Raw genomic sequence first — 17,446 nt, forward strand, 5'->3', positions numbered from 1 at the left:
ACCGGAGCATTTTTTGGAGATTTGCAAACACTGGTCTGGTGTGGGTGTACACACCGGATGGTCCAATGCTCGGAATTATACATGTTGGATGGTTTCACCGAAGCATTTGTTTCTGAGGAGGTTGCAACTATTGAAGAATGGAGATCAACACACCGAATGGTTCGACGACTTGAAGATCTACACATCGGATAATGAACAATGAAGAAGAGGAGGCTCGGTCGGCTCAAGTGTACATGTCGAATGGTCTGCGATAGAGCTGGTGAACACGCCGGAATATCTGATGTTCACAAATGAGTTAAGTAGGGATCCAATGGCTAGTTCATGGATAATGTACACACTGGATGGTCTGGTGAGTATAATTTGTTTACACCAGATCATTCGACGTATACAGAAAATTTGAGCCGTTGCAGCAGCGGCTAGTCTGTGGGTTTAAGGCTATAAATACTTCCACTCCATCATTTGAAGGTGCTGGAGTACAGGAAAGCTCATAGACACTTGAGAAAATATCCAAGCTACCAAAATGCTAAAAGTGATCACCTAAGGTAATTAAGCATGATATTAAAGAGTGATTAATGCTAATATGTCTAAAGAGAGTTGTGTCTAGGTGTTGTTGCCTAGAGAAGGGATCAATAAGTGATTCTAGCTTGTACTAAGAGCCATGCCAGCACTTTGGAGTCTTGATGACTCATCAGCACATTGGGTCTTGGTGGCTCAAACTTGTTGACCATTCGATTTGATATGGAGTGACGATAAGATTCTTGTACAGGAACGCAGAGACCCTTACCTTGATTTCACTTAGTGGCTCAAGCGTCATGAACATGTGTTGTCCAAGATCTATAGCCTAGATAGCTGCTCCAATGTGAACTGAGGGTGGTGTTATGCCATCGATACCACGAGATAAAAATCTCTTGTGTCAAGTTTGCACTCTCCCCCATCTTTACGTTTCCACATTTAATTCTTGCAATCTATCATTGTATGTTTACCTTTATAGAGTAGTTTGTTAGGATTGACTATAGGTGGTAAACCTTTGAACGGTAGAATAGATATGTTTGATGAATCTAGAGCATATTTAAATATAAATTGATATATATTTATCTTGTGAAGTTTTTGGAGTTAATTAGTTTTAAGTGTCATAATTCACCCCTCTTATAACGTCACTGATCCTTTCGCCGACCTCCCGCCCAGCCGCCACCCCTCCCCGGTGGCCAGGTCTTTTGGCCTGGTCGCTGCCCCTCCCCGCCCGACCCTGCCTCCACGACCTCCTGGCCTGACAGCCACTCCTCCACAGCCTCCTTGCTGCCCCGTCGTCGCCCCTCCCCACATAGCCCTGCCTTCACGGCCTCCCCGCCCCGCCTCCCCACCGCCCTTCCCCGGCCGCCCTGCTGTTGCAGCGGGACGAGCTCAGCGAGGCTCTACGACCCGACGGGCACTCGGTAGGTGCGGGTCCCAAATTTCGCTCGTTTACCATTTTAGGTTCGGGTCGGGTTGGGACTATAGAGTTTCGGGTCGGGCGTGGCTTTGCTCCACCCGGTCCCGACCCGGCCTGTTGCCATCCCTACCTACTATCATGCAAGTGGATTTTTGCAATTTTCCCATTTTTGTATTATCATCTATTTCTCGTGACAATATGTTTACTTAATTAAACCCAATAAATTTATATTTTAACTAGCTAAGTGCATGTGTGTTATAACAAAAACATAAATATTGGACGCGGTAACATTAAGTACAAACTCAAAGTATAGAGATGTGGATGTGGTATAGGAGTATCGTCGAACGAATATGTCAAGAGCGATGTCATAGTTTGATTTAGATGGAATCCGAAATATGAGAATGAGATTATATGCTAATTTCACTCCTAATTTATTTATTTATTTTTATTGATAAAATGAGTCATATATACGTAACCAATAACGAGACAATGATGTTGGATGATGAGTATTGATAATAAAAGTGGGTAAATTATTTAAATTTTAGAAATTTTTATTATATATGTAGAAGGAGAGTAGTAGTAGGAAGAACTAATACAGTAACTAACTTGTGCTTTACCTTGCAGGGAGATAACTGAGGACAATAAGAGATAGACATAAAGTCCTGCAGTATTCCAGGAATAAAAGGCGCAACGGTTTATAAAAAAAAAAAAGTGCAACGTGTGTATGATCTTTACTGCACATTTTTAAGGATTGTTAGACAGCGATCGCACCTTTGATTCTTATAAAACGTGAATGATTTCCTAATTTTTCCAGAACAAGAGTCTATCTAAACAAGCCAGAACCTTAATACAAAATGGATCATAACTGTATGATCATAGCGTTCCCATCTGGATAAAACGAAAAAACTTGCAAAATAAAAATAGCTCGGAAGAGCACTAAATTTTATCAGAGCCAGGTTTCGATCCTGGGACCTGTGGGTTATGGGCCCACCACGCTTCCGCTGCGCCACTCTGATGTTGTTGCTTAAAGTGATACGTGCAACATCTTAATCAATCTTTCCTGTGGTAATGGGCCAAATACTCTGATCTTGGGACGTTCACGCGTTTTGCAGGGACAATTCGATAACTTCATTGTATGTCTACGGAATACAGATTGCGTTCCGCCTCATCAGCGGAGTAGTGGTCATTGCTATCGCCTCAAGGTCTCTCCAAAAGCATCTGGGAACAACTATTTCTACAGCAAACCTATAGGAAGGGGAAGAACCAAATCAAAATGTCAGATGAAACATAACAGCGAAAGGGAAACATTGATTATGTTCATCGGCCGAATGCTTCATTCCTCACAGCACAAATAATCAGGTTCAAGATTCAATTGTGAAATTTGGTAATCTCTACAGCATGCATCCGGAGTTGAGATCATATTTCTCTACAGTTAATCCATCACACTGGAAGTTTAAAGTGGTCACCCAAGTCGTGATAGTATGCCAGATCATATCGCAAACAACAGTTTAAAGTGCTGCCATGGAGAAGATAACAGACACCTAGGTCCCATCTGAACTAGTATCCATGCCAGATCATATCGCAAACAACAGTTAAGATTCTACGGTTCCCCTTCTTTGTTTTCCTGAATTGATTCGACAATGCTTTGCTCCAGTTGCCTTTCTTTCTTGTGCTGCGGTAATATTAGAAAACTGGTTAAACAAGGCATTGAAATAAAGCTATTTGAGGATTACATCCTAATTGCAGAAGACAAAAAAAAAAGAAGTGGAGTACATAAAGAACACAAACATAAGAAGCAACTTAACCGAAAAGAAGAATCTAGGGTGTGATTGGTTGCCCACATGTACCGTATATGCAGGCTGAACGAAGTCATATTTGTTAAGAAGAAGAATGTTTGGTTGGTTGTATCTGTCTAGACAGACTGAATTGAGTTTTTGTTTGGTTGTCCAAATCTGAGATCATGTAAGTGGATGTAAGAGTTGAGACTGTGATTGGTTGCTCGCATGAAGATGATTTTGTGACACTGATAAATGGGTCCGCCTGCAGGAGCGGATGCAGGAGCCTGCATCCACCGAGCCAGGTTGGAACAGTGCATACGGACAACCAAGCACGCTTCTCTCTGAGATTATACGCATCCGCTAGGCTAGACTGCTCTCATGCGAGCATCTAATCAGACCCCTAGGGTGTGATTGGTTGCCCGCATGGATGGATGCTGGTTCGGCGGATGCGTACAATCCCAGTGAGATACGTGTTTGATTACTTGCATGCATTGTTTCAGTCTGACTCGACGGATGCAAATATATACCCGTAGCCTGACCCAGCGGATGTAGACTCCTACATCCGCTCATGCAAGCGGGCCCACTTATCAGTGTCACAAAATCATTTCCATACGAGCAAACAATCACAGTCTCCACTCTTGTCGCTCATGCGGTCTCACATTCAGCCAACCAAACAGAAACTTAACTCAGCCTATCCAGACAGATACAACCAACTAAACACTCTTCTTTTTAACAAATATAACTCCACTCAACCTGCTTTCTCTCAGTTTGCATATACGGTCCATGCAAGCAAAACCCATATGGGCAACCAATCACATCCCTAATGTATTTGCTGTGCAGGGATGGATTTAAAAGTGGAGGGAGTAGGTGTTGTTTTATCAAATCAATCATTGCTTCTTCAAGTGTCAGTACACTTATTTGTGGACAGGTTTGAAATTATCTCAAATTAATTGTAAATAACTTCTCAAAATATGCTACTTTAGCTCAATCCAGAGGTACAACAGTTTCATGGAAATATGTTCAGTCAGCATCTCCTTTTGGTCTTAGACAGGATGCCAAGTTGCTCGCTGCTTGGACAGTATAATAAGATGATACTTAAAAAGGTTACTAGCAATAAGAATTTAAATCTATCCTCAATTTTATCACTTGATGCTTAATAAAAATGCTAGCAGTTTTTACCAGAGAATGCTATTCTGCTAGTCATTTGTCCAACATAAAAAGAAAACATTGGACACCTAAAGCAATAAAAGGAAATTATTAAGGACTACCAACTCTAACACTCTAAGCAGAATGGCATTGTTTCCTCTCGTCTTCCATCCCTCATTCTTCTACCATATAATTTATGCACTATATATCTCAGTTCTAAGTGAAATTTCAACAGTTGGCTGGCCACTCTAAAAAAAAAAGAACAAAAAAACAGTTGGCTAGATGGAAAAACGATGCTAAGATCAGCAGGTCCAAACAGAATGGCCTTAGCATTGACACTTTGGCAGCAGCAGTGTAACCTTCCAAATCATCAGTAGGTAGGTGAGCAATGTACCTTTGGAAGAAGCCCTTCTGCAGACATCAGTTCATACAACTTGCGCATGATTGTTTCTTCTTCTACCTGCAGAAAGTGGTAGCAAGGTTACTACATGCAAAAATTAATCCTGAGATGAAATATCAACTTAAAGCTCATACTAACTGAGGCTCACCTGAAGTTTATGCAACTCATGGGACATAGCTCGGTATGTTTCCATTAGTGCTTGATTTTGCTTGTCCAGATGCCTGTAGATCACTTTAATGTTATATAATGAACTGAAGCTATGATTCATTGAGTGCTAAAGGATAGTCAAGAAACTGTACTTGGACATTTCAGCTGAATGTTTTGGGTCCATTATCACGAAACAACTTGATACGGCTTCCTGCAACTTACGTAGACAATTAGACAATCCATATCAAATCAAACTAGAGAACTGTCCTCTATATAGCTGTATAATTATCAGATATCCAAATGCCATGTAATACGTTCTGAGTTATCCAATAGCAATTGCTCTAAATCAAGCTAGCGGATTGTCCACTGTATGAATATGCAGATGCTTGCATGACACATGTAATTTCACTTTTGCTATTTAAGAATGTGCTGCATGCATACATCCAGTCCAAACTGTCAACACGACGATGCTACTGACATCCACCAACTACCATTACCTAGATTAGTTTTTAAATGTGAATGAAGATTGAAGAAGGATCGGAATTTGCTACTGCAACCTATTTGAGATCTGTCAAATATGGGAAGGATTTCAAATGGATGAACACATTCTATCACAAACTTACTGCAGATATTTTTGTAGTTCAATTCACTTTGGGAGGAAATGTTACTAGGCGGAGAAAAAGAGTTTTTCGATTAACAGTTGATCAAACAACCAACAAAATTAGAGGTAATCCTAACAACGATTCAACCACAAAGATTTGGCAGGCTTTCGAAACAAACTCCTATCACTCAATTTTCCTGGAAAATAACCTGCACCCACACCTTCGGTCCGAAGTCCTATGGGACAAGAAATCGATCTTACGCGCGAAGAACAAGAGCTTAATCGAACCAAACCAGAGCCATGGATTAATGACCCCATCATGCATTAAAGCAATGTGCTACTAATTGACGGAGAGGAAGGAAAATCTTTATGCAATTGGTCACATCAATTAACCCAGAACAGAACTCGCTCATGTAAAAACCCAGGCAAGCAAGTTAGGATTACTTACCAACAAAAGAAACAAATCCAAGTTTGGATGGGTTTCCACTCCACGCCAATCCAATAACAGTACAGAGCGCGGAGCGATGGCGTGCACGACGGCGACTACGGAGGGAGGATTTCTTCGGGGTGGCTAGTGTGGTTCGGCAGCGCCAGGCGCCTGCGAAGAAAGCAGAGGACGATGGTGCTTGGTGCAAGCAGAGGACGATGGGCCCGGCCCAAGCTCAGAATAATGAGTTTTTTTTTTTACATTTTTAACATTAATATTTAAATAAATAGATTTATGACAGAAAAAATTATAAAAATAGATACCTACCGTTCTCTAAAAGAGCTGCGGTAAACATGTCATTATGGCATAGGTATCCCTTACCGTTCTCCCCTTACCACCCTTTGAAAGAGCAATTAGTGACCCTACAGCTCTCTGAGTAGCCGGTTAGCCTATCTTTTTATAAAAACAATAAAAAGATTAGAAGCTATGTAAGATAAAAATAACAAAAATTCTAGAAAATATTTAAATAAATATAGATTGTCTCGTCTCGTGATTAATCCCTGCACTTGAAGTTACTCAGTCAATTACGGACATATTATCAGGAACTAATCTTCGACAATGGTGACGGAGAAAATGAAATGTGTGATCATTCTCATCCTCCATGAGAATCATTGCACTACCTGTTCTTAGGCCAATGATAGCGTGAAGCTTTTTCGCTCCTAACAATCTTAGTACCCCACTATCTGTTTTCTGTTGGAAATGGGACCCCCTCGACTTCTAAGCATATCATCGTGGCATAGGTATCCCTTACTGCCCTCTCCTTACCGTCCTCTCAGAGAGCGATTAGTGCCCCTACCGCTCTAATGCTAGCCATCTACATATTTTGATGACGTAAGCATTATTGCAGTTAAGGTTGCATCGTGTTGCTAGATAGGATTACTGTATTTTTTTTAATATTTTCTATGTTATTATACGAATATTACTGAATTTAAATGCATAACAGGCTATTTAAACAGTAAGAATAATAATTAATATCATAGAAATAATAATAATAGAATTAAATACTGCATAATTGCTAAAACAGATGCAAAATTTAAATTCTAGAGGTACTCTTATGCCAGAAAAAGTATCTTCGGGATTTTCTATAAAGTCCTAGCGTTTATACGCAAAATTTTAGGATTTGCGTAATTTCTAGAAACCACATAATCTAATTTGCAAAATTTCAGGCCTTTTTCTTTTCTATTTCTTTTCAATTTCGACCCATTACTATTATTTCTAACCGGCCCATGTATCTTCTTATTTCGGCCAATTTCTTATCGGGCTAGCTTGGCCAATAAGGCTGTGTGGCCCGGTCCGATGACGCACTAGGGTTTACTATCCCTAATTGTAGCTACCATTCGTGCGCATGCTAGTGTGACGGGCCACCGTGCTCAATGCGGCGAGCGCTGGCCAGATGGCATGCTTGCCAGGCTGGCCACGTGCGACGACTCGGGCGCATGAGCTACGACTATTGGGCCCAGCCCGTGCTAGTGGCTGCGCACTGCAGCGCAGGTGGTGGCAGCCCGTAGGGGTAGCCGGCCATGGCTCCTGCCCGATGGTGAGACGGTAGATGGCGCGCGTTGGCCAGCCACGCTTCAGGCAAGAGCTCGGTCAACAAGGGTGGCTACATGCGCGTGTGGGCACGAAGACCAACCGGATTCACAGATGGAACGCGCGCGCATCCCAGCGGCCAGCAGGGGCATCGGCGGCAATAGCAGGTGGCCTCACGAGTAGGGGCGAAGCCAGCAGCCAAACCAGGGGGTGCACGGCCCCTTACTATTCATCGTATGAACAATAAATTATTGTTCATGCTAGCTATTATTAGCAGCGTTTTTGGATCGGAGGGGGTGCCTGTGCACCTACACTTTGTAACGTGGCTTCTCTACTGCTCACGAGGCCAATACGACGGTGACTCAAATGAGGCCGTCTTGACCCGAGCGGCAGCAGGGCAAGACGTGTGGGAGTTGCCAGTAGAATGCCGGCCTGCAATGGCATTGTGGCATGACAACTGGTCAAGGTGGCCTTCGGGCTTTCCATCTGCACAGGGATGGCGTGCAGGCCAACAAGGATGAGTGGCGCATGCAGCAGGGCCTCCAGGCCAGTGCGTGGCGTGCAGACCAACAAGGATGAGTGGCGCCTTCAGGTGCAACGGCGTGAGCACATGGGTGCACAGAGTCAGCTTCGAGCGATGGCGCATGAGCGCGATCATCATGGTTGTGAGTAGTACGGCTTGGCTGTTGTGCTTGCCGCAGAAAAACCAATCTGCAAGGGTTCTACCAATCCATGTGAATCCATCTATCACGAGCGGGATCTGTTGGGATTAAGAACGACATACCGTATTCTGTTCATGTTGTAGTGCATTCATGCCGCATAGGGTATATAGGGTAGGTCATGACCTGCCTGCCTGACAATAATATCGATGTAGTGCAGATTCATTCCACTAGCTTGATCTATGATAGAGCTTCGTGCCGATAACATATTAGGAACTACTACTACTGGGTGTAGTCCAGTAATTCTTTAGAAAAACAATCGTACAAAGGATACACAATATAGAGAAAAAACCTTTTCTTCTTCATTCATATGTATTCTACGATGATATATTCTATTTCGTATATATAGTGTCAAAAACCCTTAAGAAATATAATCGAATATTTTAGGAGATGGAGACGACATCATATTTAATTGTAAAACTCCATATTTATTAGTACTAGAATAGAAATTGTAGGAGGGCTGTAAGTGTGCCCCTAGATCCGTCCGTGGGTGTTAGTCTCTTGTCAGGACGAATGCTACTTTGGCCTCAAGTCCTCTGGTATCCGTTGATTGCGAGTCGGCCTCAAGTTGATGGAAATCCTTTTCCATCTAAGAAAATACCATATGGTAAAGGCTGAAAAAAATGTAACGCCAAGTGCACATTAGAAATTTTTCGTATGGTAGGAGTGCTGAGCATGCATACCACAAGCTAGATCTTAAAACCCACCATTTTTGTCGTGCCTCCCTGGGCGCTCTGATGGCAAATAACTCTCCTTATATATAGTTTGTGGAATTTCTTGACAGATGAGGTGGTACTAAATCAGCATATATATGCTACAATCTTAGGGCGCTCTGATGGCAAATAGCTCTCATTATATATAGGTCATGAAATTTCTTGACAGGCGAGGTGGTACTAAACCAGCCTACATCTGCTACAGTCTCTGCGTTAAGATGTAGGAACTCCGCACCATCAACATCTATTAGAGTAACATGGACTGTCCGAATGGATTGTATAGGTAGATTGAGAGAACTAGGCTGAGTAAAATTATATTTGTTGAAAAAAAGAGTATTTGTTTGATTGTATAAATCTGGACATGTTGAACATTATTTCTATTGGTTAATCTGAGGCTATATAAGTAAATACAAGAGTTATGATTGTGATTAATTGCTTACATGAAGGTGATTTGTGATACTGACAAGTGAATCCACTTGTATAAGATGATGCAAGCTCTAGACCATACTACGGAATAAAACTCAAATCGAGCTTTACTCTTGGACCAAACTGATAGCGTATATTTATATCCGTCGGGTCATACTGAAATAATAAATACAGATAAATAAATACACTTCTTTACAAGATTATACGTATCTATCAAGCTATGATCTTCAAGTACGGAGAAGCAATCACAACCTTACTACTCATAATAGATTGTCCTTCTTTTATCCTTCTTAGAAATCTGGTTGAATTCATACTCCTTAAATCACACATGATACTAATCTTTGGTTACGCATTAACTCATAGAAAAATGAAAAAGAGCAGGCGTGTCGCATCGCCTCCGTTCTTTTCTCAGTGCCAAATTGCCAATACAAAGTTCAGCTCATTACAGAGTCTCTGCTGTTCGAAGAGGCCAGCGGTGAGACTGTAAAATTCGTTCATTGCGACTGGCTGTTCTCCAGCAATGGATCAGATGAATTCAAGAGAGAAAAAAGAACATGAAAGGGAAATAATCAATGTGCTCTGCGAAAGTGCCAAGAAACTTTGTTCGAGTTCCGGCTCCAGAGTCTTCAGTGTTGCGGTGGAGAGATCCTGAGGTCGAGGCCGACGTTGACCCCGTTGTAAGCGATGGGCGCGAACATCCACATATCGTCCGAGCTCAACAACTGCGCAGAACCAAACAAAAATGCGTTCTTTCAGCATATGGAGGATCGGGGATGAACAAACGGGTTACAGATACTCGTCGTATTAATTTAGAATCAAAATGTTACGAGAACCAACCAACCTTGATTTGGAGCTGCAAGAACTTGACATAGTGAACTGCTTCTTCGAGCATCGTGCTGATGTCCACCTGAGAACCACGTCCGTACACGCATCAGAACGATTTCCTTATACTAGAGCTTGCTCTTAGTATGTGATTCTTTTTAATTGTCTGGCGATTTGAGTAACTTGCCTTGGTTCCATTAGGCACAAGATTCTGCAGTGTCTTTAGCCGCTCATTGATCCGTTCTCTCCTCTTCTGTTTCACCAAAAGCAGGAAAAAAAAAATCAGAATTCAGATTCAGACAACAACAATAGCCAAGTACTGAAACTATGCAGCATCTCATTGTGGTTGTGGACTGTTCTTGTTACCCTGGCGTAGAGACTTTGCGGATCGGTGGCCTCGCCGCGCCCAGCCCTCGCCTTCCCGCCGTGCCCACCTCCCGACGACGACTTCTTGGACGCCGAGCTCACGTTGCTGCACGCGGTCATCTCTAGCGAGTCGTCGTCAGACAGGTAGCTCTGCACATTGCCGTCGCCGTTGCTCTCCTCCTGGTTGCCTCGGCTGCACGCGCCCGCCTTCTGCGCCTTCTTGGACTGCGCGTTCTTGCCCTTCTTCTGCGCCTGCATCAGACAACCACACGCATCGTCAGGCGTCTAGTTAATCTGATGCACTAAATGCCCTTTGATCACGAGTTCATGGCACTTACCGGCATTGCCGTGGAGCGCCCTTTCTTCTTATTTGTAACGGAAATTGTGGTGCTCTCGTCCTTCTGATCCAGCTCCAACTTCCTCTTGCACGCGGGCGGTTTGCCACCGCCGCCGCCGCCGCCGCTCCCGTCGCCGTTCTGGTCCTCAAAGTCGAGGTTCAGATCAAGCATGAAGCTCGGATCCGCCATCTGCTCCTCCGGCACGAAGAAGTCGCCCGTCATCGTGACCGTGCTGGTGCCATAGTAACCGTGGTCGTAGCTTGCACCACACGAGTTGAGGTGCTGCATGTAGTACGGCGCCGAGCTGTAGTACTGGTCAGCGTCTTGCCCAGGCCAGTACATGGCCGTCGCCGTCGGCTGCTTCTGCTCGTTGCCGAAGTACTGCACCCCGAGCAGCTGGGCCATCGCCTCGGAGTCCTCCATGGCGACTGATGGATCAAACGAGTTCCAGCTCGCCTCGGAGGACTCCATTTTTTTTTGTTCCTTTTTTGGTACTAGTTAAGCGCAAATGGCCAAGCTACTGGCAAATGGTGATGCGTGTGTCTGAATTTATAGCAGTAGTGGAACTCTTAGTTTTCAGTTCAGTTAAGGTAACGTTGTCCTCGATTTTTTTTTTCAGAATTCAATCAAGGGAATGTTCCCGCGTACAAGTCTGACCGTTGCGCCTTCAACATCAGATCGGCATATTGTTTATCTCGAAGCATTCTTGGGGAAAGGATTTCCAGTTGGAGATGCTAGCTAGCTCAATAAGACCGCTGAAAATCGCGCGACGATGGAATAGAAAACTGAGGCGCAAAATTTAGATAAAAATACACGATTTCGTCCGTGGGGCGACTCAACTGGAATCGGTGCAATGAGTGAGCCTGAGAGTCCAGATGATTACATGAATGATTGGAGTTATAAGCAAGCATGATTAGGTGAGTACTAGAGTAATGCACTGTGGTAGTAGTCTTAAAAAGAGTGATTTGTGTATTGGGTGATTGACTTCACAAAATGTGAGACAAGGATGGTAGGACTATTGTTGGGAATAAAGAAAAAAGATCGTTGTGAAGGAGTTGGCAAGATCGTGCGGAAGAGTTATTTGTCATTATAATTTTACAAGTGAAAGACAAATTGCTGCTTTCATATCATTGATTCTAATATTTGCCTCCTCACATAGCGACGCCATACCTAACACTTATTTTGCGTGTTTCATACTGGTTTCTTGGCTAGACTTGGAGAGAGAGAGAGAGAGAGAGAGAGAGAGAGAGAGAGAGAGAGAGAGAGAGTAAACCGATCTTCAATTCCTGTGACTAGGTTGGTAAATCATTTGGATATATTAGTTTAGTTTCATTCGTGCGTGTGATTTGTTTGTCGATCTCCTTGTCCATTCATATCAACGCACCATCTGTTCCCTTGCTGGCAAGTAGCCAAGTATTGGTATGCTTTGGGTCATCACCCATTCACTACCTTGACAAAAGGTCAAACATTACAGTGTAGGTATTTTCCACATATTGCTCGAGCATCATGTTGTACGCTTTTTTGTTTCTTACAGCACTTGTCTGAACTTGAGGCCTGAATTACTCCATGCTCTTATCTAATTATTTGCTAACAAAAAAAAAAAGAATTTCAGAATGACGAGAAGACACTGTTTTTTTTAACTGTTGAACCTAAAGATGATCATATATGTTTTTAATTTCTTTTCCCAGCCCGAGGCTACCTCTTCTCTAAAAAAAATCTTTTTCCCAGCAAATCTTGTACTTCCTTATTTTCTCGATCAGAAAATCTGTACTTGGCCACCGTTTCTTAGTAGTTTATCTTCTAGAAATTTTGCTACAATTTTCAGTGAGCCAATTAGCAAGAGGCACCTGCCGCTGCAATCGATCTCTTCATGATTAATTTTTTGAAGGGGGATAGACAAGTCGGCACGGGATACCAATTACTAACACGTTATAACCACGTTCAACAAGCAAAAGTATCCCCCCTAAAAAAACAACCAAAAGTAAAAAAATACAAAGAAAATTGAAGCCATACGTCTGGTCTACTTTGAACAACATTTTTGCACAGTTGCACGTACGCTGTCTCTAGCCTGTAGGGTATGACCTGCAGAGAAGTGTGGGGCGTCGGTAAGAAGTTAGGAATACCACTGAAAACGAAGACGAAATGAAGGTTGGATAACATGAAGGAAAGCTACAAATATCTCATAGTGTTTAGTGCCACACGATGCTTTTTTTTTTTTTTTGAGGGGAGACTCGAACAGTTAACCAGCTACCAGGAATCTGGTTTTTCTTATGATAGCCAATATCATCCCGGATGGCTCGCACGGAAGCCAGCGTGCGGCCATATGGCTAGGAGTGCGGGTGTGCACTCATCTCACCCGGGTATGTTTTCGCGTCTACATCTGTCACATTTAAAATTAGTCAAGTTATAAAAAATATGATTAACAAATTTTTGTTACAAGTATAACAAAGTTAGTTAAAAAACTAAGTACATGACATGTGGATTAAAGGACTAAGAAAGTGTAATTTATTATAATTATAATAGTTAACTGATCAGCTAAAATTCTAGAACGTGACTAACTATAAACGTGATAAACTTAGTGACAAACTAAACTTGTCAAATACACACATGCATGTTTACGGGGAAATATATGCCCCCATTCCATTTGATGCCTCTAATATTCTTAAAATGTGTAGGGAGCACATATGTGTGTCGGCGGCGACGGTGATGAGAATGGGCATGTGTTGAGTACTTGAGTCAGTGTGTGCGTCCCTTGACTCCCTAAAAACAAAATCTTTGATGGCTCGATCAGACAGACCTTGCACGCCTCTGTTGGACAAAAAAAAGTTAATTCCGTGACGGTTATCACTTAGACCGTTACGGATGCTCCGACCATCCATGCGTACGTTGTGTGTTTCTGCGGGGACCCATGTGTATCTTGTGTGGCGGTTAGAGTTGAGAACCGGTTAACCTGCCACTAACAAAGTAACATGTGCGGATAAACATTCAACAACATGATAACGGTGATACACGTGCATCCGTCGTATTCCGGCGTTGAGATGTGCAGTACTATCCGTTTTCGTTTACTTATCAGTATTAATTTACTATAGTAATTTTAATTTTATATTTTTTTACGAAAAATTTACAAATATCTAAAACTTTCGTACCATTAGATTTGTCGTAAAATATACTCCATTAATATTGTATACTTTTAAGTATTTATAAATTTTTCGTAGAAAAAATGTAAAATGAAAATTGTTACTATAAATTAATACTGACATGTAAATGAAAACGGAGATAGTAATAGTTTTAGCTTTGATACTGAGAGTCTGAGAGCTGATTCTGCCGGTAAGTGTAGAAACCGCTCGAGCGCTGACACGGGCGCAGCGCCACGATGAATGGCGCACGACCAGCCTTTTCTTTTGTCCTAACCGTAGCTTCCCAACTCTCTGCGCATGTGTACAACCCTCGCGAACATCGTCCATCGAAAAGCTCACGGCATAGACTGGACGTTGCGTACCATGTCCGCCGCCCACTGTCCACGAACAGCTGGTGGCACACGCAGCTAGCAAGCAGAGCACGTACGTTCTTGCAATAGCCCAACACGCACCATCGATGACGTCGAGCCCAACACTGCCCACGCAGACCAGGGCGGACCTAGGCCAGTAATCGAGCGAGCTTGTTAGCTATAATAATACTAGAGTTATAGTAAAAAAAAAATCCGCAGACTATATATAAAAAAAAGAGTGGGGCTGTGCCCTAGCTCCTATAATGCTGAATCCGCCCTTGACATGGGCAGAACCTATAGCACCAGTCGTTGCCCCCGCGTGGCTTCCCGTCGGTGCACCATGATAGCCTCGTGGCAAGGCACACCTAGTACTAGTAACCAACGGCACGAGGGATCTGGCAGGCGAACAAGGTTGCATGAGAGGCCTACGCATCGTGGTAGAAACAGCGTGAGCCACGCAGCAATCTCATCGGCGCCACAATTTGTATGACTGTGTGCAGTAGCAGATACAACGCTAAGAATTAGAGGACTCAACTTTTTTTTTCTTGTTCCCCTTCTTTTTATCTTTTCTTTCCCTTCGTCTCTTCTTTTTTCTCTTCGGTGCCAAAAAATTGTACAGAGCTCTCAACAAGTAGAGGGCTCAAGCCCCCCCCCCCCATTCACTCATGTAGTTGTAGGTTGTGGAGCATGGATCGAAAGGAGATCAACTGCATATCTGTCGGTAAGAATGGATTCACTTGTATACATAGTCACACATGATACCGATTAAATTTTTATTTTTAATGACCATATACAGTAGCTCATGCGACATTTTTTAACCTATCTAATAAGATATCTGGATTACTAGCGGACCAGCCCGGCATACCTATCATTTTTCTCAGGTTCCGCCACTGTTTACCGAGCATGCGTTTGCACTCCAAAACGAGTAAACGACGCAACTTCCGCCTTCTCTCGTACAGTAAAAGCGCATCCACACGACAGCTTAACTCACGAATGCAGTTCGAGCCACTCCATGAAAAGAAGTTTCAGGCTATCAAAAGCGATAAAGGGAGATTCGCATGACAGGTAAAATTTGTGGAGTACTTTATTCCTGCACAACGACGCTGCAGCACGAAAAGATACCCGGCAAACAAGCAGTGACGAACTGAAGATCTCCATTGGCAGCTAACATATCTGCACCACAACTTACAAGCATAATTCTGGCATTCGATCGCCCATAAATTGTCTTCATCTCTGCTTGACTGCTTCCACCAGATCGACAAGTGTCCACAAGATGAGCGCATGATCCATAATTTATGCGCCTGAATAAATTAACAAAGCTTGTAAGATAGTGGAACATTAGTGGATTTGCAGAAGTTAAGCAGTTGATCTAAAGAAACAATGATTTTGTAGGATAACAGAATATCTGTACAAACTAAATGGATAATTAGGAACTAAACTAATGCGGCCGATAGAACATTGATCGGTAGATACCTATCTTGGATATGATTCGCTACCGAAATAGGGAGAGCTGCAATAATACAGGTTGCTAACTACGGCTGTCCAGCTAATCAACGTGTCCCATACCTATATAACTATTGCATGATGCGAATATTCCCGTAATTCGTTCCTACCATTGCTTGATTTTATTTAACTAAACCATTGCTTGATTTTGACCAACTTATTACATGTGGGGGAATGCAAATTTTGAACCAAAGCTACTCAAGTGGGTCGTTTTTAAAAAGGTCACAAGCACCTTTTTACCGCCTACATAACAAGACCAAACAATTTTGACAGTAACGAACCGACTAGCCCAGGAAACAAGACATCTGAAATGCACACAAGAAGATTAGTTGTTAGATTCAAAACAATAATAAACAAGTGCATGACGCAAAATAACGAACATGCATACAAAACTACTGGCAAGTACAGTAAAATATTTCTGCATTTTCCTTGTTGAAAATAAACTGAAATGATGTATTTCAGTGCCATAGAGAATGGTAAAAATAATGCACATAAAACACTTATACTGTTGTACACTGCATGGAGACTGCCGATCTAAAAAGTGGAGTTTGAGAGTATTTTTGAAGAGAAACTGCGGGGGAGATTGCCCGAACACATTTAGGGAAAAATGAACCCCCCAGTCACTCTGATTTTGAGGTTCCTCTCTGAAAGTTGTTTTTGTTGCAACCCCAAAAGTTAGTCTAGTCTGGCTTTCAGATTCTCTAGATTTGAATTTGATTGAAATTCAACTGAAATATATTTGAATTTTGTCGAGGACTAGTCCTTAACAATAATTTCGGGGTATGCTGGACAGTGGGTGCGTGAACGACGTTTCAAGAATCGATGTGTATGCGTACAATAGACTTAGGGACACAGTGAGTTATAAAGTTTCATGTCTCCCGGAGGATAATAGCCCTATGTCTTGTGTGTTATGTTATGAAGGACCTCAATTGGTTACAGAGGTCATTCTAGCTGGCTGCCAGACTTGATCTCTATCTTTCTCCTTTACAAATGGGTCCTCATCCCTTTATATAATAGGGAAGGGGAGAACTTACATGTGTGTCCAAACAGAAGATCCTGCTCATCCTAATATCTAACCTAAGCTATCATTACGGAGGACCGTTCCTGACCGCTTGCCTGATTGACCTGCTGACAACGTCTCGCCCGTCGCGCGTCGACCTGCAAAAGTCCCACTTTGTAGCATTTAATGCTACGAGATGGGACAAGGCCCCTATGCACCGTCCATGACTTCGCTCACTGGAGTTGGCGACTGGGGAAGAAAAATACTTGAGTGGATGTCAATAAATACAATTGAACATGTTGTGTTAGATCCGGCCCTGCGACCAGTGGGGCTGGTTGTGGGTTTATGTGATCGTGCAGGGAGACTGGTCGTGTATGCCTCGTACTGGTCGTGGGAACCATACCCTGGTCGCGCGACCGACCAGATTTAGGAAATATATGCCTTTGGCAGTTATACCCCTCACGGGGCCTGTTTGCTACGGTACCCCTTTAACCAATACACCGACAGTAGCCCTCGATCTTCCTCGTGACCATGGCCCGGCCTGGTCAAACCAT

General features: G+C 42.8%; 2 protein-coding genes and 1 non-coding gene across 3 annotated transcripts; all 3 read right to left on the reverse strand.

The window, feature by feature from the left end:
• Positions 1 to 2,373: 2,373 nt before the first annotated feature.
• Positions 2,374 to 2,445, reverse strand: TRNAM-CAU (transfer RNA methionine (anticodon CAU)). The gene has a single exon. It is a non-coding gene; the product is annotated as a tRNA-Met (tRNA).
• A 336-nt stretch (positions 2,446 to 2,781) lies between these two features.
• On the reverse strand, positions 2,782 to 6,125 carry LOC133910937 (uncharacterized). Its single transcript, XM_062353175.1, has 5 exons — positions 5,950 to 6,125; positions 5,053 to 5,111; positions 4,902 to 4,974; positions 4,748 to 4,813; positions 2,782 to 3,101 (listed from the first exon to the last, which is right to left on the reverse strand). The coding sequence occupies exons 2-5, from the start codon at positions 5,082 to 5,084 to the stop codon at positions 3,030 to 3,032; spliced, it is 243 nt and encodes an 80-aa protein (XP_062209159.1). The 5' UTR covers positions 5,085 to 5,111; positions 5,950 to 6,125; the 3' UTR covers positions 2,782 to 3,029.
• Positions 6,126 to 9,970: 3,845 nt separating this feature from the next.
• On the reverse strand, positions 9,971 to 11,399 carry LOC133910939 (uncharacterized). Its single transcript, XM_062353176.1, has 4 exons — positions 10,903 to 11,399; positions 10,565 to 10,816; positions 10,218 to 10,451; positions 9,971 to 10,098 (listed from the first exon to the last, which is right to left on the reverse strand). Exons 1-3 carry the CDS (start codon positions 11,371 to 11,373, stop codon positions 10,308 to 10,310), a joined length of 867 nt encoding a protein of 288 aa, XP_062209160.1. The 5' UTR covers positions 11,374 to 11,399; the 3' UTR covers positions 9,971 to 10,098; positions 10,218 to 10,307.
• Positions 11,400 to 17,446: the final 6,047 nt, after the last annotated feature.

This window comes from Phragmites australis, chromosome 3, assembly GCF_958298935.1.
Source record: "Phragmites australis chromosome 3, lpPhrAust1.1, whole genome shotgun sequence".
In the NCBI taxonomy this organism is placed as follows: domain Eukaryota; kingdom Viridiplantae; phylum Streptophyta; class Magnoliopsida; order Poales; family Poaceae; genus Phragmites; species Phragmites australis.

Coding starts and splice junctions, on each gene's coding strand:
- LOC133910939 (XM_062353176.1), bottom strand. CDS start 11,373: ATGGAGTCCTCCGAGGCGAGCTGGAACTCGTTTGATCCATCAGTCGCC. Junction 10,817..10,902: donor GGCGCTCCACGGCAATGCCG/GTAAGTGCCATG, acceptor TGTCTGATGCAG/GCGCAGAAGAAGGGCAAGAA. Junction 10,452..10,564: donor CGCAAAGTCTCTACGCCAGG/GTAACAAGAACA, acceptor TTGGTGAAACAG/AAGAGGAGAGAACGGATCAA.
- LOC133910937 (XM_062353175.1), bottom strand. CDS start 5,084: ATGGACCCAAAACATTCAGCTGAAATGTCCAA. Junction 4,975..5,052: donor CATTCAGCTGAAATGTCCAA/GTACAGTTTCTT, acceptor AGTGATCTACAG/GCATCTGGACAAGCAAAATC. Junction 3,102..4,747: donor CAGAAGGGCTTCTTCCAAAG/GTACATTGCTCA, acceptor ATATTACCGCAG/CACAAGAAAGAAAGGCAACT.